General features: G+C 38.9%; 1 protein-coding gene across 4 annotated transcripts in view; it reads right to left on the bottom strand.

Annotated features, from left to right (window-relative positions):
• PARD3B (par-3 family cell polarity regulator beta) overlaps positions 1–27,565 on the bottom strand; it is a 436,340-nt gene that overhangs the window by 269,414 nt on the left and 139,361 nt on the right. For all 4 annotated transcript variants that reach the window (XM_064451807.1, XM_064451805.1, XM_064451804.1 and 1 more), the window contains exon 4: positions 13,044–13,153. In XM_064451807.1, coding sequence (XP_064307877.1) covers positions 13,044–13,153 — 110 coding nt within the window. The remainder of the gene's footprint in view (positions 1–13,043; positions 13,154–27,565) is intronic.

Below are 27,565 nucleotides of genomic sequence, written 5' to 3'. Positions count from 1 at the left end.
GCAAAAGAAATAGGTTATAAATTGCATATATCAAAGACTATTTTCTTATTTGATTTTTTGCACTGCAAACTAAGCAGAGTTGCCAATGAGCCCTAAATGTGCATATTTAGTTGTTAAAGAATTAAATACTAGCTAGCAGCAGTGGAACAGAAAGCTAGACCTGAAGTAATCTTACTAATTAAATACGAAATCCCCCACTCTTTCTGTGGTAGTCATTATCATAATCATACAGATATAATATGTAATGAATTCTAAATATTTAATAATTTTAACAAAAATTAAACCTAGAATCTACATGTTAGGCCTGTGCTTAAGAGGTAACCGGCATCAGACACTATATGAAAGTAATTTTAACAGAACTAACATCAATAATTTGATGTTTTATACACTTGTATAGTCTTATAAACACATATAATTGGCAGCAGATTAACTTCTCCGAAAGTGTTATAATCTGTTGGCATAGTGCCATACTTCTTATAAAAATTAATTTTATTTACAGGAGCATGCATCTGGTTCTAATGAACTAACTTTACCTGGTAATATCAGTGTTTGTACGATTGATGACATTAACACAATAGCATCATCAATGTGCCTCTCAAAACAGCCATTTGGAAATGACAACTACACACAAACTAGACACTGAAAGGTAAAAAAGCAGAAAATCACAGCCGGGCATGAAGTGATCATTTGGTTCAGTGTTTTGCAAACCCAAGGACAGCTTTGTTATTATTAACATGCTAATCCCTAAACTAAAAGTATTTCTACTGTTGACAGTTTCTTGCTATACTCTGAGGTGCTTTAATGAGAAAAACATACACCAGAGATTCTCTTTTGTGAATTAAGCGGATGATCAATTTGACCATGACACAGTGTTCATCACAAAGTACCCTGGCTAGTAATGATTGGATCTATCTACCAACAGTGATCAAGACAATTTCCCTTCTTCTCTTCTGCATGACAGAACAGAGCGTTTTCCCATGCATAGCAACAGGGAATCAAGGATGGACAGAATGGCCTGAAGACTGGAATGGAACTGACTTCTTTTGCCCCAAGAGTTAATTCTGCTATTTAGAAGTTTACAGGGTAATTTCTAAATAATAAAAATGTTGTGTAAAAACTTTTCTAGCCCATTCTGACTCTCTACTCCTCTAAGCCTCCCTGGTAGGGACTCTTGAAGGACTTCTAATATAAGCTTAATATAGTCTTTTATGGGTTTTTCCACAAGGAGTAAACCTTCCTGATACTAGCTGTGCCTACCACTATACAGCAGACCACTTTGGTCATCAATTTTTTTCAGGATATCTTTTGTAGAATATTATTCCCTTGGATATACAACATTACTGAATTCACTCTCCCAAATGGAAATCTAACAGCATCCAAGGGAGCACATACTATGCGTGAAGGAAATGCTGATACATGTATCCACACGGTGTATGTTAGCCACACTGGCTTCATAGCTGGTCTTTGCACCACAGAATTTTCACCAATGCCATTAATTAAGAAAAGCCACATCTTGCAGAAGCACACAGAAACATCTGATGCCTACGCAGCTATGGCAGATGCCTCACAGATCCGAGGAAAATGTTCCTATGCTCTTTTAAACCAAAAATACAGTTAAGACACTAATTCTTCGGCTAAGAGAGTATCACTATAGGAACTTCTGAGAAACAGAGTTGTTACTAAGAACCGCAGTATTTCACAGACTTGATTTCTTTATTTATTTTTAAGATGAAACATCCACACTTTGGCTACATGTTTTGAAACCAAACTGAAGGGGATATCTTTCTTCCTGCTGATAGACCTTTCTTCTTCTTTGTGACTTAAAATCAACTTAATCTGTGGTTATTTTGTTCCCTGACCTCTCCTCCTTTTCACATACTTGCAAATTCTCACAGAAGTGTTTTACAAAATTCCCCTTGGAATATGGCTCTTCTGCATCAGAAACACATTTGGGCTCTTACGGAAAGTGTCAAAAGATGAGGCGATGAATAACTGGCCCTTGCTCAGCAGTGCTGCTCACAGAACTTCACCCCACAACAATATATTTCTGTTTTATTCCTGTTCTGCTGCTTGAAGGACAGAAAGATTTATGCAGATCATTAAAGAAAGGGAGGTGTGGAGGTAGAAGTGAACTCCAGATTTGAGGAGCCTTCAGCATACTTTTTAGACTGACATGAGGCCAGCTGAAAAGAAGGGGTTTCCTTTTGTTCCTGTAAAGCTAACAGATATACCATGAAATTGACTGCATTTGCTAATTCCAGAAACGCTGAAGAAAGGAAAAGGAGGATGCCAATTCGTCTCCACAGGTGTTATATGTATAATCGTCTAAGATGCACTGCTATTAGGTCAATGGAGCAAGCATCCTACAAGAAATAAAGCAGCTCTTATTGAAGGTCCAAGTTCATGCCACTGTAAGCCAGCTGCTAAACAGACAACAGCGTGAACATCAACATGGAGAGTAATTCTGCTAACTCTAAGATACTATGATATGCTCTCAGCCCAGTCACATTACATGGTGCAGTTCAAATACAGTAAATTTGGTACTATAAGCATCCCTCGGGACTGATGCAAAGAAAGCTGTTCTACTTGAATTTTAGAGAGAAGCCTTAGAATCTGTATGTCCTAACTGAAAACTAGATTAAATCAAGGCTTAAACCAAGATGAATTAAAGGCAAAACTTATTAGTACTTTAAAAATAGAAAATAAAAAGCACAAGCCACTAAACCTGGTTGTCAAGAAGAAAAAAAAAAATTCTTAAGGAGCAACTGTTCCTATAGGATCTCCCTTGGGGGCTAAAGTTCGGGGTTTTTTACTTTTTTATGATACTGCTTCAGATGTGTAAAATTCTGAACTGGCAAACATGCCTCTTTAAGATCTGAAATACATCATAAGAACAACTGTGCCAGATCAGACCACAGGTATGTCCATCTTTGGGTGCTCAGGACTAGAATAACAGGGTGCCTCACAAACAGATAATTATTGTCTCTCATAGTACAGAGGATCAGTGTCAACAATTTGCTCTTGCATCAACTGAGTTATTCTAGTGTCTAATCACCTCCTTTTTAACTGAAGATTTACTTATTTACTAAATTATTTAGTAGGTTTTATTTATTTAAAGTTATTTCAGAGGAGCTCTACCACCTGGGTTATGACAAAAGACAATATTAGACTTACAGGCCAGAAGAAATCATTGCAATTACTGACAAAAATCAAAGTTGAGATGTTCATTCAAAATCTTTCATCTCACTGAATCACCCTTACCATTTTAGTCTATATTCACAGTGGTTTCAGCTCATTATTCCCAACTCCAACATGTCAAACACCTGCAACACCAAAACGCACAGTACATGGAAACATTAAAATATTCCTCCCTTCATTCCAGTTGTCATCATAAGAAATTTTTTCATAGGTATGGAGTAAATCAGGACCTGCTGCCATTAAAAATATAAGTTTCAAACAGCACTGTTATTACAACTCAAGAACCTGCAAATCCAGATTAACTGAGACACCAGCTACACAGGAGAAAAACAAATCCCCAGATAAGGTGTCTCCAATGGGATGGGTAATTTAGCGTCTCAGAGGCCTCTCCTATTTAAAAAAAAAACAACCCACCCACCTCCTTTGAGTGTTAATAACTGTCAATCCAGTAAGAGAATCAAAGCCACAGATCTCACTTTCAGAGGCACAGAAATATTAACCAGAACAAGAGCAATGTCTCGTACATCAGCGCAATGCAAGATGATGTATCAAAGAATCCAGAATTAGTTTTTTCTTAATGTCACAGCAACATTTGGGTCTAAGTAAGTAAAGATCTCTGCCATTATTCCCAGTTGTCCACAGGGTTGCTATTGTTATGGAAAATGTTATTTATTTAGTAGTAGGGATTTCAGTAGGACACTGACTGAGAACCTATTTTATTTTAGCTAAATGTTTCTAGAGCTTGACAGTAAATGATATGCATGAGCCATGTTGACTGTCATCTTCCACTTTTGACTGTCAGACATACAAGTAACTTGCTAATGTTTCATTCCAATTTCAGTGCCATGAGCCTGTTGCGTAAGCTGCCTGCTAAAAGCTGTTCCAGATGGAATGACAGTATTTTGTAGGACCCCAAAGATAGAGCTATAGAGAGGAATGTGTCAACAGCATTGAAAGCATGACCTTTTTTCCCTTTTTTTTTTGTCAGCAGTTCTTATTTCCACCCTATAATTTTTCCACAGTCTTTGTAAGATAGGCCATGTGGGATAAAAAAAAAAGAGTTTAAGTCTCTCAGCCATCTTCCGTCACCCGCAATCACATCTACCTGACTACACAAGGCAGAGGATAAAGGAGGAAGGTTTATAAACAATCTGGTATCTTCAAAATGACAGCCAAGGCCAAAATTTATTTTAAAGAGGAAACAAAACCCAGCCCCCTGCTAACATAAGTTCCAGAATGATGAGGAACTTTGATGGTTTTCATAATAAATGCTTTCCCTCATGAATAGTCAGTAAAATGCCTGCATTCCTCTCATTGGAAACAGGCTTTAGAAAGCAACACATTAACAATGAATAACTCCTTTTACCAATTGTACCATTTTTACTGATAATTTATATACTATCTTAATGTCACGGAACATTCATTATTAGCTTTTATTAAAATAAATCACAAAAAGTCTACTTATCCTTCTCAAATAAAAATATGTAAATTATACCCACTGCTCATCTTAAACAATACAGGTAAAACAATACGCTTTTTCTGAAGTGCAGGCTGTGCAAGGAACACAAAGAGGACTTTTCCACACACACACACACACACGTACCTATCTGCACCCTCAAAAGAGGAAATTACCACAAGGTACTTCTGTCCTTTTTCATGAGATCAATTCAGTATTCTGAACTATTACAAATATTTCATTTACGTTTCTTAGTTTTTCGTCTACAATATAAAGTAATTTCTTTCTGACGCAGAATGCCACAGCACACAGTACAAGAAAGTGGGGAAAAAAGCAGTGCAGGGTTGAAAAGCAACAGAAAGAATCGAGAAGGAATGGCTTTTGTTAATTTGACAGCCCTCAGCTAGCTGCATAGTTGGATTTATAAAAGGTTCTTTAAAAGCAGCAGTTTTTCATGGTGTAAGAGTGCCACACAGCTCTGGTTCCTGCAGTGCCTCACACCAACAACATCAAAACCAACTCACTGCAGATGTCCCTATGATCATCTAATCAGACATCAAAAGCAATACACTGACAAGCTCCTGCGCTGATTAGGAGTGTTCCACAGCGTAAACAGACACGCAGTAGTTGCTTCAAAAATGGATTCACCCACATCAGAGTTCCCTTTTACAGATCTCAAACTGTTCAGAACTCCCCAGCTGAATGACAGAAAATTCTTTTAAATCTCCCCAGATCTTCTGTTCAGTTACACACACCAGTATTTCAAGAGAAAGAGTTAAATTATTAATAGCAAAAATTTTACCAGAAAAAAAGTAAATGCCTTCCAGAATTTAAAAACCTGGCTATTCTGAATGACAGTCAGAGACCACACCACCTCAGGGAACCAGTCTAGCCCCTATCCTGCAACACACATTGTACTAAGATGTGTTTCCAACTCTTTAATTGTTTTCTAATTATTATATGACAACAAGCACAGGATTTAAAGCATTACAAGTGCACCATCCTTCCTACACTTCTAGTTCTTGAAGAATTACTTCACTTTCAAGTGCCACAAGACGAACCAGCAGGGAAGATGACCAGCCTGGCTGAACAGGGAGCTTCTGCTGGGACTCAGGAAAAACATAAGAATCTACTGCTTTTGGAAGAGGGGACAGGTAACACAAGAAGAGTACAGAGACCTCGTTAGGTCTTGCAGGGAGAAAATTAGGCAAGCAAAAGCCCAGCTAGAGGCCAACCTGGCCAGTGCTGTAAGGGATAACAAAAAATTATTGTTAATATTTTTGTAAAAACAAAGAGAATCAAAGAGAATCTCCATCCACTATTGGACACAGAGGGGAACACTGCAGCTGAGGATGAGGAAAAGGCAGATATACTAAATGCCTCCTTTGCCTCAGTCTTTAACCGTCAGATCAGTTATCCCCAGGGTATTCAGCCCCTGGAGCTGGAAGGCACGGACGAGGAGGAGAATAAACCCCCCCAGAATCCAGGAAGGAGCAGTTTCCGACCTGCTGCTCCACCTGGACACTCAAAAGTCTATGGGGCCAGATGGGATCCACCCAAGAGTACTGAGGGAGCTGGCAGAGGAGCTCACCAAGCTGCTCTCCATCATTTACCAGCAGTCCTGGTTAACAGGGGAGGGTCCCAGATGACTGGAGGCTTGCTGATGTGATGCCCTTCTACAAAAAGAGCGGGAAGGAGGATCTGGGGAGCTACAGGCCTGTCAGCCTGACCTTGGTACCGAGGAAGGTTATGGAGCAGCTCATCTTGAGTGAGCTCACCAGGCATGTGCAGGACAACCAGGGCATCAGGCCCAGCCAGCATGGCTTCACGAAAGGCAGGTCCTGCCGGACCTACCTGATCTCCTTCTATGACAGGCAGGACCTGCCTAGTGGATGAAGGAAAGGCTGCGGATGTTGTCTACCTGGACTTCAGGAAAGCCTCTGACACTGTCTCCCACAGCATCCTCCTAGAGAAGCTCATGGCTTGGACAGGTGTACTCTTCACTGGGTTAAAAAACTGGCTGGACAGCCGAGCCCAGAGAGTTGTGGTGAACGGAGCTAGATCCAAGCAGGCGGCCGGTCACGAGCGGGATTCCCCAGGGCTCAGGTTTGGTGCCAGTCTTGTTTAATATCTATCAACGGTCTGGATGAGGGGATCGAGCACACCTTCAGTAAGTTTTCAGATGACACCAAGTTGGGGAGGAGCGTTGATCTGCTCGAAGGTAGGAAGGCTCTGCAGAGGGACCTGGACAGGCTGGATCGATGGGCCGAGGCCAGTTGTATGAGGTTTAACAAGGCCAAGTGCCGGGTCCTGCACTTTGGTCACAAAAACCCCATGCAACGCTACAGGCTTGGGGAAGAGTGGCTGGAGAGCTGTCCAGCAGAAAAGGACCTGGGGGTGTTGGTCGACAGTCGGCTGCACGTGAGCCAGCAGTGTGGCCAGGTGGCCAAGGAGGCCAACAGCATCCTGGCTTGTGTCAGGAATAGTGTGGCCAGCAGGAGTAGGGAAGCAATCGTGCCCCTGTACTCGGCACTGGTGAGGCCGCACCTCCAGTACTGCGTTCAGTTTTGGGCCCCTCATTACAACGACGACATCAAGTTGCTGGAGCGTGTCCAAGAGAAGGGCAACAAAGGTGGTGAAGGGTCTAGAGAGCCGGTCTTATGAGGAGAGGTTGAGGGAACTGGGGTTGTTTAGCCTGGAGAAGAGGAAGCTGAGGGGAGACGTTATTGCTCTCTACAACTCCTTGAAAAGGAGGCTGTAGTGAGGCGGGTGTTGGTCTCTTCTCCCAGGTCACTAGCGATAGAACGAGAGGGAACGGCTTCAAGCTGCATCAGGGGAAGTTTAGATTGGATATTAGGAAAAATTTCTGTACTGAAGGAGTGGTCAGGCCTTGGAACCGTCTGCCCAGAGAGGTGGTAGGTTTACCATCCCTGGAGGTAGATGTGGCACTTCAGGGCATGGTTTAGGAGCTGTGGTAGCATTGGGTTGACGGTTGGACTTGATGATCCTAGAGGTCTTTTCCAACCTTAATGATTCTACGATTCTATGGTTCTCCCAATATCTAGTTTCCTTCTCATAGATCACCTCTGGTAATACTTAAAGGGGGCTTATATGAAAATGGGGACAGACTTTTTAGGAAGGCGTTTTGCAATAGGACAGGGTGTAGGGTATTAAACTAAAAGAGGGCAGATTCAGACTAGATACCAGGAAGAAGCTTTTTTATGATGAGGGTTGTGAAACACTGGAACAGGTAGTATATGCCTCATCCCTGGACACATTCCAGGTCAGGCTGGACGGGGCTCTGAGCAACCTGATGTAGTTGAGGATGTCCCTGCTCATGGCAGGGGGGGTTGGACTAGATGACCTTTAAAGCTCCCTTAAAACACAAACCATTCTATGATTCCATCCATAACTATGGGAAAATTTCATATTGAAACTCTAACACATGCAAGGGGACCAGAAATTAAAATTACCTGACCTAGTCAGGGTGAGTAAACACCTGGACAAATGTTTTATCTTCCAAAATCAGACAGACAATATAACCCCCATAACAGTGCAGTCTCTTAGCTCGAGCCTCAGCAGAAATCCAACGGATCAACCCATATTACAGACTCTACAGTTATTCCATTACTGTGTCAAAAAAAGACCTTTTCTGCCCTGCCCTGCTTTTAAATAGCCTGATTACAAGAAGTAATATTTCTGCCTTTTTCTTATAATAAAATACCCACATATTTTTTAAGTACTACTGATAATCTTTATCTCAAAGCCAAGCTCTGATTGTAGCATATCTTTATGTTTACGTATGTACATAAAATGGTATATTAAAGGAACAAATCATGGAGCCGCACCCTTACACACGCTCACATTATGCTAATCTGCAGACACTTAATCAGGAAGGCTAATACGTTACAAACACAATTAATAGCCAGAAGAACCAGAGGAGGTTTCGACCCTTTTTAACTAGGGCTTGAAACATAAAAGTGTTCTGATTATATATGAACCTTATACAAAATTGCAAATTATATGTCCACAATGCGTAAAATATAGTCACATTCAAGTCACATCTCGGTAAAAACTGAAACCGTATTGAGCCACTCGAGCAGCCTTCAATTGATCCAGCATCCCATTGTATGTTTAACTATGGATAAATGCAATTTAATCTGCCATTCCCATTGATTAACTCTAAGTTAACCTAGGTATTTATCGAGGAAACATGCAACTATAAAAGAAAAGAAAGTCATGCAGAACATAACATTCCCATAATAATCAGCAAGTTAACAAGAGGGGGTGAAACCTTAGTCCCACCAGAATTAATGCAAAACTCCCATCAACTTAAATATGACCAAAATCCTCCATCTAAAACTCAGGACAAATCACGTCTTAAGATAGTAGGGAAGTCTGTCCTTGGGCACAAAGAGAGAGAAGCAGAAGTAATAGCTCCAGTAAAAAAATTCAGATGTTTTAATTATACCTTAGCAATTACCACCTGGATGAACTGGACTCAGCAAAAGCAGCAACATGTATTCTGCTCCCTAAAATATCAAAAAGTAAAAACCAACAGAAACTCACAATTCAGAGTTTCTGCCTTGCTGCATCTCATCTTTATCAGAGTGGAGCTTGGGTAGTGGGATCCAGCTAGGATTCGGACAACCCGAAACTGCAGCTCCTCTCAGCAAGCTAGGGACAAGTGTTGATCAAGTATTAGGGGACCAAAATGCTTCCTCCCTCTGAAAGGCCTCGACTGTCTCAATCACTAGACAGCATGGCCTCACTCCAGGGGAGATCCCCAGTGGGAGACTTCATGCTCATTGCTAACCCCACTTTCTGAAGCCAGGCCACTCACCACCAAAAAGCAGCTGGACCTGTATTTGGCTATTGCCGCAGCAAATCTATAGCCCCAAATTTTTCAGACAAGTGCATTAAACCAATTATGCTTCCCTGAGGTCCTCTCTGCAGACCTAGGAAGGGAAGTTTCCATCTTTGAAAGCCTGGCCAGGGCTCTGTGATTACAACTAGACAAATAGCTTAACAGTTGCCTTCATAAATTAACAAATTCACTAACAATATTCTAACAAATTTCTTCAATAACAAATTCAGATGTTTGTTATCCCTATTTTTCCCTGATTATAGTCTCTAAATTTTTCAGTGGCAGCTATCACAATAAGGAAGGAGAGGTTTGGATGAAAAAAGAAACTCAAATTTTGCACCATCTGTTAAATGACTTCCAGTCTGAGAGAACAGATGCTGGACTTCATTATCAGTTTTTGATTGATCTAGAAGTATTTTGTTAATTGGGGCTCAAACTACAGCTAAGACAAAATAAGTGTCAGAGAAAATATGAAGGAATAGCTCAATTTTTTCTCAAACTACCTGGTCACTCAGAAAAGATTTTGTAATTATGGCATAAAAAGAAAAAGTCTTCCTTTGACAACATCTAAAAACCAGAATATATGCTCTGCTTAGATTCTATAAATACTGTGAACTACTCAAATAGTTCACCAGGTTCATCCAGTCTGGATGAACTGGACAGCAATGTTCTGTTCTTATATTACTGCATGTTTGTTGATTTACTTTATGCATTACTTATTGTACGTCTGCCCCGCGCTCTCCTAGAGACAAATCAGTGCTGTCTTCAGAGATTCATATGATAATCACCGTTCAAAAATCTGATAAACTACTGGTGTGTCAGTACATACTGTTTAAGGCAGCATAAGGTCTAACTATGAGTATTTCTACACAGAACTGAACCACCTGTTCTACATGTGCCAAACACCAAAATGCCAGAAGTGCCAAAACAATTAGCCTAATTATGGAAGTCAGTTTCAGTTACAAAATGATTGCTAAGATAACAGTGGCATAAATACAGAGACCTAATTGTTACTACATGCAATGAAAATTATTCCAGCTATCAACAGCTCTCATTTTTCTAACTTGCATGTGACTGCAAGGAAGCAGTCTAATGTGAAAAAAGTATGTATTTGTGGCGAAGGAAATGCAGTATTAATTTTAAATTTTCCTCAGTAATATAGAGAACAAATTAATTTTCTCTAAATACTGCTTTAACACTTGCATGAAAGAGCGCAGCTGTATTAAAAAATGCAATTTCAGTTGTTTGTGCATGTTTTTCCATTTGTCAGATATCAATTCTTCCCCATGTTTTAAAACAATCTGTACCTAATTTAACCTATGTTATTTAAGCTTTCTATGCTTCCCAAAACATTATGCCAAAGCATATTTTAGCATGATTGACAATGAGAGTTTTAGAAACAGTACTGTTGCAAAAATAAGAGCTGGTGTAATGTATTTTGCTGTAACAGATTTTTCACTTTAACAATAGAAACTTTCAACCTTCTGGGCCTTCCCTCCTCACATGGCATTTTAAAAATCTGAGAGCCTGTTCCACTGTTGTTACCTGTCCAGCTTTGATGGTTACCCCTATAGCTGACAGAGGGATGCTCTGTATTTTAGGCATAGAGAACTTCTTTAGGCCTAGAAGATTCTTGCATACTGGTGCAAGTCAGTGAAGCATGGTAAGGTTTTAGCCTCCAAATATAACTGCAGTCTTCATATAATGGCATAAAATGCACTTGTCACCACTGATACTGCATTAAAAAAAAAAAAAAAAAAGAAAAACACCCAAACAACAAAACCCTACCTTTTTCTCCTTAATGGTCAAAAATAAAGCATTCAAAACATGTCCTGGAATGCAACAAATTTCACCAATTTTTCCACTTTTTTTTTTTTTTCATGGTTATAATACAGCACAGGTCAGTATTCCATACTGACATACTCACTTTAGACACTTCTCAAATTTGCAAAGAGAGTTAAGATCTGCACTGTTAACCAAGAATTCTTCTTTTTACTTTCATTTATCAGACTAAGTCAATATTTCATTAATATGTAAGTGCTTGCAGCAAACATCAAGAAAAACCTCTCAGCTCGAACAGATCTGACAAATGACACAGGACTTAGACAACATTCAGCCCCCTGTAACACCATAAAGTACTTGGAGAATCACTACCACTTTTAAAACTGCACCACTTAGCAAATAACACTGCAAAATAAGATGCACACTAAATCCTTAGATACACACACATTTGGCCATGCAAATAGAAACAACAGTCAATTAAAATCCTGTGTTGGCCTTCAGAATTACAGAGTTAAGATTGAGAGCCATAAAACATCATTTATATGTAAGTCATCCGACTTACCTCATTCATGTGAGCTAAAATGGAAGTATGGTGTTAAATACAACATCCTTGGCTGAAAAGGTTCCAACCTCCAGCGTGTGTTGCTGAACCCCAGTTGTCTCCTCCTGCTCCCTAATGTGCCAGTACGGCCATCTGTGGAATCTTGTTATAAACTAGTTGCGATCTAGGCTGAAACGTCCTACTCACACCAAACAACAAGACTGGGGGTTTGAGTGTTTTTTGGTTTGAAACAAAACAGTGATAGATCAGTTTACACAGCCGGGGACACGGAGCTAATTGCAATACTGTGTTGGGAAGCTAAAGGGGAAAAGGCATACATTTCACAAGTAAATGAAAGCATGTGCAGATGCGCTACCATTCAAGCCAGGATTCATTTGGCATGAAGCAGCACAGAAGTCTATGAAAAAGTTCTATTCTGCCTGGTACACTTATGCATCTCAGCTCACATTCAGAGATTCTAAAGAATTTCATCTTTTGATAAGTAATATAGAAACACCTTCCACACACACAAATACAAGGCTTCAGGGCTTAAAATTCAAACTGAAAAATGTGGCCCAAAATGTGACCAAGATAGCATCACTTTTAGAAGATTGAAGCCAGCCTGCAATAACATCTGATTAAGAGTTACTGCATCCTCACTAAATGTGTCATTTGCACTAGTATTTAGTATTAACTATGTTGAAAACAAGTCTGTCCTCAAAAGGGAAGGGTCAGGTTGTGAAACAGAAAAGTGGGAGAAAGGAGAGACTATGCAGGGTAGGAGCAGAGTACCAAAGGAAGACAGAATTGCCATGGGAAAACATGGGAAGTGAAAGAGGGTGCAAGACCAATGAAGCATAATAAAAGCAAAGTACATTTTTTCTACTAAGCAATGGTAAAATGAACAATATGATACTGAACAAGTAAACAATTGCTAATAGTTCAGTTCCTATTTCAGTGCCTTATATCATCATTGGGCTTTAGGTAAATAACTTATTTTAAACAACAGAACCACTGTTAATGGACTCTATCATCAAAAATAACCATTTTGTCCACAGGAAGTTCTCTCCTTTACAGAAAATGAGTATGATGCACTTTGGTTTAGATCCAAATTCATATATAGCTTATAAAACTGCTATATACCAACAGGTAAGAACAGGTTTTGCCTTTAAGAAAAAGGTGAGTTACATGACACCTACTGTCACAACATGCTTGAGACTGTGGTCACTGGGATGAGAAGCACTTGGGTGGAAGTCAGCAGGTGGGCCCAAAGCTGGATCACTGCTCCTTCGTACTAGAAGTGGTGTGCCTAAGAGACAAAATAACAAGCAATGATTAAAGGGTACTGCAGGAACACAAGGTAGAGCTTCATGTGATTTAACTGAGAGAGATGTACAGTGCTTAAATTAAAGTTTATCTGTGGCAATATCCACCTGGTAAATTACTAGATTTGATGGGGTTGTGCTACTTGGTATTTACCAAGCTAAAGAAATAGAACATTTTAAGCTCTGTTATATAGGCTTTCATCTATGAGCTGCTAAATTAGGTGAAAATTGCTGACAAACAGGAGGAAAAGGCACCGTCTCAGAAAAACAAATGAGTAGTTGCAGGTACCATCAAGTTCTGACAGGGGAATCATACGCTTGATCTAAGGAATAACTGTGAACACAGGAAGAACTGGACTGCTATTGTTAGTTCCTACAAATGGTAGCGGTTACTCAACTACGGCAGAACACAGTCTAAAGCCTTTCATTCCACACTAAGGAGAGCTCTCATTGTGCTGTTTTGCATTAAGCCACCAAACTGGGATCTCACAATCTCATTTTCAGCTGTTCCTTACTTTCTCCTGGTGTGTGTCCAAAAGCCATAACTGCTTGCCTCTCCCATACCAATTATACAAGCCCCCCTTTAACCTGTATGGAAGGTCACTTTGAATATGATGGCATGTCCATATATAGAGAGTCATAAATTTTATTGTTCAGAAGATGCAATAGTACATCAACACTACTTCTGTGCTGTCCCAACCTGAGGCATGTAAATGACAGATCAGGCACAGGTTTTTTGCTAGAGAGGCAGCTGAAAGATAAATGGATAACTCTGGACATTAACTTCATTTCGTATCTAATGTGCCTTGTGCCTAAATAAGGATATAAAGAGGAGAAGCAGAAAAGATTATATTCACAGCAGATCTACCTCCCACTACCGACTGCCAGGATTCCCAGGGAACAGAAGTAGGCAGTTGCAGTTGTTTCAGAGAAGCTGTAGACTAAACAGCTTGCTCTTACAGGTATCTCCCATTAGGCTCACCAACTACTCATGTCTATTCATGTACTGTCTGGGAATAACCTCAAAGACCAGTCAGAAGCTTCTAGCAACACAGCCATCCAGTTAGAAGACACTTGCTGCAAAAACCTCCAGGTGGGGCGAGAGGGAAAACATCTTCAGTGATATGACAAAGGAACTTCTCACATTATCCAAAATGAAATCCAAGTCTTTCCAAAATAATTTATCCATAGGCAAACAAAAAAAATGAAGAGAAAGTTGGTCTAAACCAATAATTTGTCAAACATTGCAATTGAGGGAAAATAAGATTATAACTGTCAGTTATAATATTAATTACAGTGGCTGGGACTGATGGCAGTCATAATTACAAGATCTATAATAGAAGTTTGAACGTGCAATAGTTTCTCCATTAGAGAGATGCTCACAAAGCTGGAGTGACTGCACCACATTCACTCTCAGAACAACTTCGTAATTATAGCTCAAATAAATACCAGCACCTGATGCTGAGGAACAACCAGAAAATCTAATGCTCTTACATTTCCTCACAGTAAGCAACAGTTTTTATACACAGGTATATCTCCACTTATGCAGGAAATCAGTAAGACTTAAATTTGTGTCCTGGTATTGAGGGAATGCTCAAAAAAAAAAAATCAAAAGGTGAATACTGTTTTTTATTCCAAGTGATTATCATCTTGATATCAAGAGCTATGCATGCTTTTATAAGGCAATCCTGAAGAAAAGGACTGATCACCAAATTTACCCATTGTGTGATTTTCCAAAAGCGTCAGTAGTTCAAAAGGAACCAAATCTCTCCACTCAAATACTCCTGTTCTTCACATGGTGCTGAAGAGAAATTTCTTCCTCTCTAAGCACATTTGATAAGAAGGTATATAAAAGCTAAAGCCACAAAGCATTGGATTTTTAAGGTACTCCCTCCTTTAAGATACTTATTACTTAAAATAATTTTTTCTGTGTATGACCAAAGTGTTTCTGGTGACCTGTATCCAATTTTCAGTCTCTCCCATAAAGCAGTTTGAAAACAGATGCTGAGACGCTTTTGTATGATTCAGCATAATTTAGTCTCCAATTCCTTTTGACATAAACATGAACAGTACAGAGAAACACCCTTGCTAAACTACCAGAAAGCCCTTTGCATTGGTACTTTTGCTTGCAACTTTCACAACTCAATGAGCCATACTCCAAATTCAAATTAAAACATACTATTGCTCATACGCTTCAAGGCCACCATCCCAGCCCCTCTTCTCATTTCTGTCTTACTTTTTCCACAGTGAGAAGAGGGTAAAAAAAATTTCTCCACAGTCAAGTAAAGAGGCCAAAGATGGAAAAAGAAAGAACCAACAAAAAAACCAACGCACTTCATATCAAGCCCACTCCTTCTCTGAAAGCCAACACTCTGAAATTAGATTTCTCATTTTCCTGAGCTGTCTTCTACAACTAACTCCTCACTTCTCTCTTCATCTTTCAGCCAGCAGAATGAGTCTCCCACCTCTGTGACTGCTGGGAGACAGGACCTTCATTTATTCCAGGGCCTCCCAGAATCTGCAGCAGCTGAAACAAGCTGTCTCCTGTACCACACCAGTCATATAATGCTTGTCTAGTAAGACAGGACCATACCTCAGTACTTCTGCTTGCTCCCTGTATTGATTGCTGCAAGGTGTGTGTGGTTTTTACCATATCCCACCTGCCCTCAGTTTTGAAGACCTCCTTTTCCTTGCTTTCTGCCACTGTTTTCCAGAGAAACTGAAGCTAAATTACATTATCCCAGCCTCAGTTTACAGCTGTCTGAACTTTGAAACCAAAGTTTGCAGAAGCACTGGGATTAGAGAGAATACTGTTTTCCAATTTGGGAAGGTGGCCTTGGTAGCTATTTGCTTTTTTTTTTATTCCTGCAAGTTTTTGCTTGTTGCCATGAGGCTATGGAAAGTTATGATGCTTGTCTAGAATGCTTCTCTACTTGCACAAAAACAACTGGACTTTTTGACCATTGTCTACATTGCTTTTCTCTTTTCTCCCAAGTTCCTGTAAATGTTAGGGTTCTACAGATCATTTTCTGTTGAAGAGAAAACCAGAGCCTATTTTCTTAATTTTTAAAAATATATTTACTGACATATAACAATTTCTTGTACAGAGGTATCACAAATTGTAACATCTGTGTGAACCAAGTCATCTGAAGTCTTTAGCTACAATGTTCGAAAGCAGTCCCTCTGGCCCTCATTGCTTTACATGCATACACCACAAAGACACTGGAGCACAAAACCCACCTTTTATTAGACCAAAGTATATTGAACCAAAATGCCCTCTCTAATAGGGGAAACCAGATGGCAAGCGGGAAGATGAGATGAGAGACTTGAGAAGCAGTACTCTCCCTCTTTGCAGGGAGAATCCCTTATTTTCTTCCAGGAGACAGCAATTCTCAGCGGCCCCCTGAGCTGACTCTCCTCCGCTTCCCCTCATCCTGTGCAGCTCAGGCTGCTCCCTGCCACTCGGTGCCTCCCAACCTACACTTCTCCCCCACAGGCTCCTTTGTTTTTCAGCCTCCCCATGCCTCTTCTGTACTGCACACACAGAGCTCTTGAAACCTAAGCATGCTCCCTTGCAGTCCGGACGAGAGAAACCTCCCCAGATCCCACTGCCCAGGACTCAACCCGACTCAGGAGTCGGCCCATGTCCATTATACATACATACTTTCGATTTGTTCATCACTGTCTTCCTTAGACATAGATAAAATGTAATGAAAAACCATCACTGATACCAATTATTACAGACATATTATAGACAATTATATACATTTTTATGTAAGCGATTATGTCATCTGTTTTCTTCTGTCAGGAAACAGAAGGTTGCTTTTCTCCCTACTGCTTTCCTTTTGTCGTGCTGTGTTTCCATGTTATTCTACTCACGCTCCTGCATTTGTGCTGAACATTTATAACAACCGGTGTAAGCTCAAACAGAAAAGTCATCTCTTCCCTGAATGATGAGACACAGAAAAACTCCCTTTCTGCACATCAAGTTGATCATACAAACAAGTTGTTTGTTTACAAGCACTACTGTCTTGTGCCACAGTAGCACTTTGTATTTTAAACTTAGGAAATCGGTTTTTAAAAACTAGTTATCCTCATCTTGCACAATTGCACCAGTAATTTACAGACAACAAAAATTCAAACATGCCCAAGACTAATATTTTTCGCATGATGGCAGCTTTTAACCTCAATCACTTCAGGGTGTATTTCCCCTTCTTTCAAAATTTGCAGAGAGTACCTTCCATTATGGTACCATAGCACCTTCTAAGCACATATGGATGTCTCAGCCTTATTATCAATATATACTCTTTGACAAAGCTAATGGAGAAAAAGTCCCATGGTTTTCCTTAAAGTAAACTCTGCATTGTTTAGTTTCAAGCCATGTAGATCAATCTTTTCTTTTTGCCAGCATCACCCTCAAAAATTAGTATCTACACAGATTCATGGTTAAACAGTGTATTTTCCCTGAACTCTTATGTTTTGGAAATATTTTTTTTTTAACTGCAAATATGGTTGAAACAAGCATATGGTAGAAACCACACTTAGATTTAAATTGGTTACATTAGGGAAAAAAAAAACACAGAAGAGAGAAGTTCTGCCATTTGTGCACAATTAAAAACTGAAAACTTGCATCAACACAATGGCAAAAAAAAATGTCTCCATGCCAGATGTAATCCTCTAGCCTTATTTTGTTGGGGTTTTTTTTGGTTGTGGGTTTGTTTTTGGGGTGTTTTTTGTTGTTGTTGGTTTTTTTTTTTGTGGGTTGTTTTTTTTGGGGGGTGGGGGTGGGGGAGGAGAAGGATGAGGATGGATTCTTTACATTTCACCAAAAAGCTGGACAGAGACATTAACACACTGAATAAGAGTGCACTCTCCCTCGCTTCAGCCCTTTGGCAGATCAAAAATCAGCATCGGAGGTTAGAAGGGTCTGACTAAAAAGAAGTGCTGGGTTTGATATCACTGTGCAACCTCAGATAAAGAATGTCAGGTTTGGAATTCAGGATCCGAATGTAGTCAGGGGAACTTTGGAGCTCCAGCTGTCCCTCCTAGGGTCCCCCTAAACTCTTCAGGGTCTCTAGCCTCTGAGTTCTGGCATGAAATTTGATGCCTATATTTAGACAGCTGAGTATCGCTTAGGGTGACGACTACCACAAAAAAGGTTACTCCAACCCATCCTTAATTTTTCTCTTTTGCTCTTAAAGTCCCCTTGCTCAGGAAAGCACAATTCACCTCCAGGCTGAAATCCTTTTATTCTCTGGGATTTAGGTTGCAGGTTGCTGTTACAGGGCCAAATTCAGAAAACTGAAGACAACCAGAGTTTATCACCCATGAGCATTCTTGGTAGGCTGTGCTGTCTATAATGCAGTCAAATTACATACTAAAATTGATTTTAGCATTGCTTTGGGTGCAAACGCTCTCAGCGACTTTTGGGTAAGCTGACAAATGAAGGAACACAGAAAACAAAAGCACTGATGCAGTGGCAACTAACATATTATAAGAGTTGGTTTGTTTGTTTTTCCAGGTAACAGGAAAGAACTATTTTAGAGGAGAACAAAAGATACACTTGGACAGAATATCATAAGTGGGTAGAAAGAGATCCTACACAATTAAAGTCATAATTCTAAATGCTGCTCCTGCATATAAAAATGCTGACTATGATGGGGGAAAAGCTGTCCATCAAGTGTTTATCAAACTGCCAACTGTTAAAGGCCATACACCAATGACAATAACTCTGCTGCCTGCTTCCAAATTACACTTGCCTGGACAGACCGACAAATTATTATTTTTCTCACCTGCATGTGCCTCACAATATTTTTTAGAGCTCCTCCTGAGCAAATCACAACAAAATTTCAAGTAAGAGTTGAACCAAACACCATATGCATACACACACAAATGTGAAATCACTCTTCAGCATAGACAATTCTTGGCTGGAAGATCTCTGAACAGATACAACATAAACAACCACCATTTAAACCAGAAATTCAGAATTACTTTTAAACTGGTGCCATCATGAAACAGTTCAGGCACTAGAAACAAAGTATTACAAGCAGGTTATTAATTTATATTTAAATATAGGAAGGGTCATTAATATATACCTATTTTTCTTCTTTTTATCAGAGAAATTTCACATTAACAGGCATACAGACAGTTCTGCCAGTCAGCAGTTTTTGAGAACACTAAGCAATCACTGTGGGTAAATTCGGTTACCCTCAGATTTATTGCTTACCACCATGAGGCATCATCTAATGGTTCCGCCACATACTTAAAATGTAGCTGACAATAGCTTGTACATTCTACCATGTGATAGGACCATACCTCTTTTTTATTTTTTAAATATGTAATGCTCTGAGGATGCAACTTTTGTGTTCAAAGCTAACTCAAATTGTTCATAATAGCACTTAGCAATACAATTTCAGATCTACAGCTATCTGTTCTTTCCAAAGTACATACTGCACTTTTTAAATTCCCATGGATACAAGATTAGATTAATGAACTAGGATGATGTGATAGTTAAGAAAATTGACTTAAATCTATCAGCAGATGAAAATCCTTTTCTAACAAGCTCTCTCCTTTACATATTAATCCAACGCAGAACAGTGTTTTCCTATCACTCTAACCGAGGTGCACTTTTTCTTACAAAGAACAAAGGAAAATAAAAGCAATTGCCTACAAGTAAAACCCAGTAAAGGCTTTGAACAGAGATTGTTTTGGGATGGTGCTGTTCCATGCCATAAATTTCAAAAGAATTATTTTCTCTTGTTGCATGCGCTATAACATATGAAGTCAGATTTCAGTTAAGAAGCACAAGAACTGTTCTCACAGCTTTTATGACCAGAATTAAATTTCTTTAGTGTTATCATTGTCAGAAATGGTGCCCAATAAAACAACTAAGGAATGCTTACATTTACAGATTTTGGACTTTCGAAGATGGACAAAAAAGAATCACCTACATACATTATTTCAGTAATAAAGTTAATCCAGACCCCATTTTCAGGATCAAAATCCACATCCATATGAAAAGTTAACTACTCCTCATCTTAAGGCACTAGGATATGTATGTATCTATAGAAGAGATACAAGTAATGCTGCTACTTTCTCCCTGTTTCAGAATTTCTCTCAAGAAAGTTTCCAGCTGAAGGACAGGGCTTCAGTTTGGATCTTACCCAGGTATTCTTTTCTGATACTTTATGTCACAATACACATCAGATCTAGAGTAATTTCAGGATCTTCTCACCTCTGTCAACACAATGCTCCTATTTTCAGTTCCTCGCGAGACAAAGATGGAGCACGCAGAGTTACTGGAGTGTTGGGAGCAACATGACTTGGCTTCAAAGGGTCTTGGCTGCAGGTACAACATGGAAGATATTGGGCAGAGGGGTAGGAGCTGCAGCAGAATCCTCCTGGCACAAGGATTAATCACTTCACTCACAACAGGGAGTTGTGATTTTTCTCCCAATCCAACCACACTAGCAAAATGTTCAACTCCTGTCCTTGCTGGCCAGCCTGATTAGGAGCTTTGTGAGAACACAGTGGCTATTACAAACAAGAATCAGCACTTTCCACTACAGGCAAGGGTTTCTTTTATTCTTATCCAGGTGAAACATCTTTGTGAATCACACCATCATTGTGCACCCACTGACTGACGCACAGCCTCCAACTTCTAGATTCAGACCTGGGATGAAAAATTAGAGCAGCTCCAAATATTTTTTGTCTTTTAAGTATCACTTGGGAAAAAAAGAAATATCTGTGTTATATTAGAATTGTCCTACACCCACAGGGGTTTTTTTGTTTGGAAGGGTTGGGGTTGGGTTTGTGAGAGTTTTTTGGGGGAAGTTGTTGGGTTTTTTTCAATGTAATGTCTTTCAAATGGCATTCAGATGTCAACAGAAACTAAACTTTAGTTATACTTAAAAACACCAGCCATCTTAGCCATCCAACTTGCTGGAAACAGCAAAAAGCATTCATCTTATTAAACAGACTGGGTTTTTAAGCAGCATATTATCTGTAGTTACTGAATTTAAATCAATCATTTTAGGCTAATATATCCTATAAGATTTTAAAACTAATAGATCTCAGACTCTCGCACCTCATTTTTATTCACAGATTGAAAGGTGAAAATAAGCGTTTCTTCTATTTCAATTCCCAGCCCATTTCTCAACTTCAAATGAAATACTTAATGAACTGTACTAGTCAAATAAACTGACACAAAGAAAATATTCTGTGCACCTGCAAAAGAGGCCACACTGCCAAAAGCTGGTTTAGCACTTCAGCTAACATCAGTTACAGGTGCTTATGCAGTCACTTTTCCACACTTAAACAGTTTAATTTTCTTTAAAGCTTTACAGCTTGAATATCACTTTGGTAGCATTTTATTGCGGTAGTAGAATAGTAAAATACTTTTTTTTAAAATATTTTAATGATATTTTAAAGGAGTATCGCAAATTATGGCATCAGAAGAGGTTCTTGTAATATTTAAATATGAGCTGTGTTTTATACATCTCAACTAAATTAAGAACTTTTCCTGTTTTGATCTTTCCTTTAAAAAGTAGTCCTATTATGATTACTTTCTATTCTAGTCATGGTAAACTAGTTTTAGTCTCAAATTTCAATCTTCTTCCTGCCAATTTTAAAAGACAAAGATAAAATAGTGAAACCTCCTGAACATGAAACTTTCTGGGAGGTTTCAAGGAATGATAGCCACGTAAGAACAGCTATACTGGGTCCACCAAATACCAGGGACAGGGCATAACTGCAAAGTGGTGTATCCTACCACTGTGCAAAAAATAATGTTTGAAAGATTTCCAGATGGGAGTGGCATCTAGACCACCATATTTTAACAGCCGCTGATAAGCGGACCCCTTGTGAATTTGTCTAATTCTATTATAACTCATTGAATTTTGGCCTGTAACACTGAATTACACAATTTAGTTGAATGTTTCATGAAAAAGTTACTATACTCCTATTTTTTATGTGGTGAGGAAAGTGAATAATCATTGCCTATTAATCTGTCTTAATATTTAAAATGGTAGGATTACTATTTCTGTAGGAAAGTTAGAAAAGGATTCAATCACAGAGGGCCATTTTTCCCTTTTTGTGGGAGGGTTAAGACAACATGACCAAAATAATCTGCAAGATTCATCTTTCAAGTTAACATTCTACATCCTTCTTTTACTTAATGTCTACAGTAAACAGACTTCCTTCTAATAAAGTAATGAGTTACAAAGAAAGCAAAACATAGATCAACAGCCAGTGTGTCTACGGGAAAATTGTGCAACATATTGGGAGGGAGGTGCATCTTTTGCCAACTATGTTCAGGAATAGTAAATACACAACTCTCCATTTTACTTGGCTGAGATTTTAGATATCTGTTGTGAGAAACAATCAAAATCTGAAGTGGCACTTTAAAATAAAGAGACAAAAAAACCTAGCAGCTAAAGCTCTTGAAAGGGTAAATTAAATAGAAAACAATGAGAAAGAAGTACATGGCAATGGGCAAACTGACTGAGAAATTTAACAGTTATTTGTAACTTCTCTAATGATGACTTTCATAAACATGGGTTCATCTGTATACTGGAACATGTTCATATGGAAGCAAACAGCAAGCAATCCTTAGTGAACAAACATTGCAAAAAATGTGCAAAACTATACTAGTCCGGTTTCTTACAAGAAAAAAAAAAGGTGATCTACTACTTCAAGACCTTCAGTTGAAGACTAATTTTTTACCTTGAGCAAACTACCAATCAGCCAAGCTTAGCAGGCTCATTTACAACCTAAAATACACATTTTGCCAATATTCCCTCAGAGCTAATACAGCACATAGTATGGTAGAGATTTATAAACACACATACACACTCCTTTGACCTAGCATTCGCGTGTGCTGACAGAGATTGCACTATAGCCTTCCAAAACCTTCAGCTGCAAATAATTAGTTTAAATGGATTGGTCTGTTTCTTTAAGAGCTACTACCTTTGAAATTAGCTATGCATTGTAACAATATACAAATACAAGAAACTGCAACATCACAAAATTAGTAAAATAGATAAAAACCTTAGGAAAAACACTGACATCAAATAGAGTGGGTCAAAAAGCAGCGTAGACTTTTGTAACAGAATTTATTCTGTTATTCTAAGTTCAACACCATCCCCCAAAACCTTCCCTGAGGCAATAAAAGGCTGGAAATGAACATCTTGGCTAGAGAGCTACTGCAGGAAAATGTGTAACTTGGGATGGAAAAACATTTTTCTCCCTACTTAACATATTTTCATGGGGATACCTCCTTACCCCAAAGTAAGGCAGACTAAACCAAGTGCAAAGAGAAGAGAGACAAGGGGAATAACTGATGAGAAACAATCTTCAGGGAAATCAGAGGCAGAGGGGCTATTCAAAGGAAAGGGGGTTCTTTGTCAACCAACTATGCATGTAAATTTATTACCCACGCTACTACTCAATTCTGGGGTACTGAGTAGGAAAGGAACAACTGGCTTGTTTTCTAAATGGGCAGCCCAAAGATGGAGAAACACATAGAAATTTCTATATCTTTACAGAAAGCATTACTGTACTGTTTTGCTGCAATACAAAGATAAACTTCAGCTATGCTGGTGCAAAGCTCATTTCCATGAATCAAGGACAACTAAGTAATACCAAGCTTAAGTCATGAGGTCAAAATATACCAAACCTGCATTCTGACCGAAATGAAAAGTTATCTTCAAATCTTTAGCTTGCCTGAGAACAGAAGCCATTTGTTTTACGAACACAAGTAGACTTTAATTGATCATCACATTCTTTAAAACCAGATTAAACTGAATGCTGCAGAGGAGAAAAATCTATCAAGTACAGTGTCATCCTCACAACACCTATGACAAACAACACAAAACAATGTTTGATAACACTACTACGAGAGCAGCCTTCCGGTGCAGAGAAAGAAAATAAAGTCATATTTGCTTAAGGAAATAAGCAGCATTGCCTCAACTCACAGAAGGCAGTATGTTATTCTAGAATGCATTTCTTTTGAAATTTACCAGTTTCAAAATGTTAATTTTCCCTGAATCATACAGGAGACAATTATGTGCATGTCGTACACTCAATGTACTGACAAACATTGGAATGCTCAGCCAATAAACTGACATTGAAGATTAAGATGAACAGGACAGCTTTTATGTAAGAAAAAGTGTCTTTCCTACTTACTCTGACATGGCATTTATGCTGTATACAACCATTAGCAACATTTTGCTCATCAAATTAATAGTTTCAGTTCCTATCTGTTCTCATAACTTTAAAAAAACGCAACATAATAATGTTGGTTCCTCTGTATTTAAAAATATGCTGTCTCTATGTCCATAGTATCTCAACACCAGCTTGAAAGAGGACTAACGAAATATATGCTGTTTAAAATGCCCCCAAGCCTACTTACAATACTTCCACTTCAAAGCAGACAAGAAAGAGAAGGAATTCTTTCTGAGCTCTGAAGTCTGAGCACAGAAACAGACAAAATCCATACCCTGGAGGTAACAATTTGAGCCCCGTCAGGCCTATCAAGCGAGAAACTTCCAAAGATTCCTGGAAGAAACCTTGCCTTCAATTCCCTTCAACTTCAAATTAAGACACTGCCAATGGAAGCATCTCTGCTGACTGACTTAGCAACCCAAACACATAGGGCCATTCAAACTAAGTAAGTGTTTTGAATAACCCCTTGAAGCACGATTTAAGCTAGAGCAAGTCAAAATCCACAGAAATATATTAAACTGATTAAGCATATACTCTGAAGCCCCTGAAACACCTTCAAGGAAATTCCGTAAGAGTGCAGGTGAACTTTCCCAAATGTTAAAAAGACACGGCCGCAACACCGACGACTGCACCAAAATAGACATTTAAAACTTTCTAGGCTAGCATTGTTATTATCCTGTACTAGACCTATTGAGGGTTGGAGCGTTCCCAGGTAGCAACATGTTTTCAGGAAACAAGTGTCCACTGCAAAGACACTATATAAAATGTCCAGAACTGAAAGAACTGGCTGTTTAAAAGCACAAGAGCCTCAATATAGCTTGAACTTCAACTATCATTGCCATTTGCAAGCTTAATTTAGGAGAGAGGCTGTAATCAGCCATTCCAACCATCATTTGCACGCAAGTCTTCCACTTGCCTAGAACGTTGATCAGACGGAGTGTGTGCACACGTCTGTGTGTGTATATATATAAAAGAAGAAAATCTTTTTGTCAGAGATTTACTATAAAGCAAAGGCATGCAAATTTTGAAATGCCAAAGTAAGACCTTTCAGTGAGAAAAGCAAGACACTTGCCCTACTTAGCAGTGAAAGCTTCCAAATCGAGGAGTTAAACTCCTGTAGTTTACAGGAGAATTTTATAACTTGATATCAATAACTGTTTAAGCAATTACTTCTTCATCTAACCTCAATTTTAACCAAACACTAATAAAGTTATAAATTGATTAAGCAGCTAAATTTTATTCTAATAGCCAACACTCAAAGTAACCTAATTGTATCTGCTTCCCATAATGCTTGCACTCAGAAAACATATTCAGGAATCTTCAGCCCGATTCCCAAGGAAAGGGAGAAAGAGGAAAGAATAATTCAAACAGCAAAAAAAAAAAGAAACATCACGGAGATACCTACACACACCTCACTCTTAATCCTACCCTAGCATTCAGAAGTGACAAGTATCACCAGATACTGTCTGCCTTCCTCCAGGCAAAATCATGACTACTTAACACCAAGGAGAGAAGCAAGAGAAGGGCAACAACTAAGTTTGTGTGCACTCAACCATCATCTATAAAATAAAGCAAATGAAACACTGAGCCAGTCATGAAGGCATTTCCAGCTCAAAGTGACATATCCATAAAATGGATCCTCCATAAATAAATGAATGCTCTCCTTCCTGCCCACATGGACCGAAAAGGGAAAAAACAAACTGACATCATGAAAAAACCCAAAAGGCTAAACCTCTTACACCCCCTTTCCTGTTCCACTACATACCATGCAGGGGGAAAACACTAGAAAAGAACACTAAACTACTGGGTGCAGAAGGAAACCAGAAGGGCCAGTAGCATGACTATGCGTGCACAGAAAATTACAAGATGGCTTATGAGCGCCAACAGAACTACAAACATTAAAAACGCATACAGTTCAGCTAGTTTAATTGAAAAGCCTTATAAGAAATTGAAAACTCTCCTACTGAAAACAAAGCACCTGTACTCCATGTTACATACTTGAAAAGTTACAATGACACACTAGGGTTTGTTTTTCGTTTTTTTGATGGAGGTGGTTTTGTTTTTTGGGTGGTTTTGGTGGGTTTTGGTTTTTGTTTGGTTTGGTCTTTTTAATAAAGGAACATTTATGAAGTGACTATGCCTCATATTCTGCAGGAATATCTAGCTTGCATTGAAGCTAATGATGACACGAAGCATTCTTTATAGACTAGTGGCCTATGAAGCAGCACGCTTTCACTGGACATTAGCTTGTCAATAGCCTGCAAGGCATGATGAAATATCACGGATGCACCAGTTTCATGAGCAGATTACTGGTGGGTAACCATTTATTTGCTAAAGACTTATTAAAAACCTCTAGTTTGAAATACATAAACATCTAAAACAAAACATTTTGAAAATACTTTAGGAAGATCACATCCATTTACACCTAGTCCATTAGTTGCTACCATAAAGTAGCATTTTACCACTCTACGTTGCTAGTTCACTTTTTTTAAATTCTAACAATAAAAGCATATGTATTCAAAACCTCAAACTATCAGCTAGAGAACACCAGACAGGACTATTTGCACTTACTGTTAGTATGCCTAATATACATAACCCCATCCATCATTGGCTCTCTAAAGATCTTAACACTCTACACAAGAATGTCAACCACTACCCTGGCAAAGCTATCTTTAAGGTATCTTTAAGGTGAAAGAATGACTGTTCAATCATACATCAGCAACAAAACAGCAGTTTCAAAGAGGAAATAAAGGTGATCAGTCAAAAAGGTCTGCAAAGGTAAGTCTCTCTCCGCAAAGTCTTCTCAGCTAACACCTCTATAAAGAGAAATATTAGGACATCATATACTCAGAAAAGCAAACCAACCAACACACACATCCAAAACCAATGCCAACAGAAAACAGCACCAGTTAACCGAGTAATTACTCTGCTACCTACATCAAGGATCTCCAAATGTTTCATCGTTCCAAACACTAGTGATCACATCAATATATAAACTCATACACAATTTGCCAAAAATCCAACGTTTTGCTGCTATAAAGATAAATGATCAACAACAGTGACTAGACAAAATATATTCATCTAAATAGGATTTGACTAGAAAGCAAAACCCACCACCTGTGCAGAATAAAGGAAGTAAGTGTTTCTTAAATGACTTTGGTATACCAGTTTTA

The sequence above is a fragment of the Phalacrocorax carbo genome, chromosome 5, assembly GCF_963921805.1.
Source record: "Phalacrocorax carbo chromosome 5, bPhaCar2.1, whole genome shotgun sequence".
Classification (NCBI taxonomy): Eukaryota; Metazoa; Chordata; class Aves; order Suliformes; family Phalacrocoracidae; genus Phalacrocorax; species Phalacrocorax carbo.
This window is presented reverse-complemented; position numbering and strand designations above follow the sequence as displayed.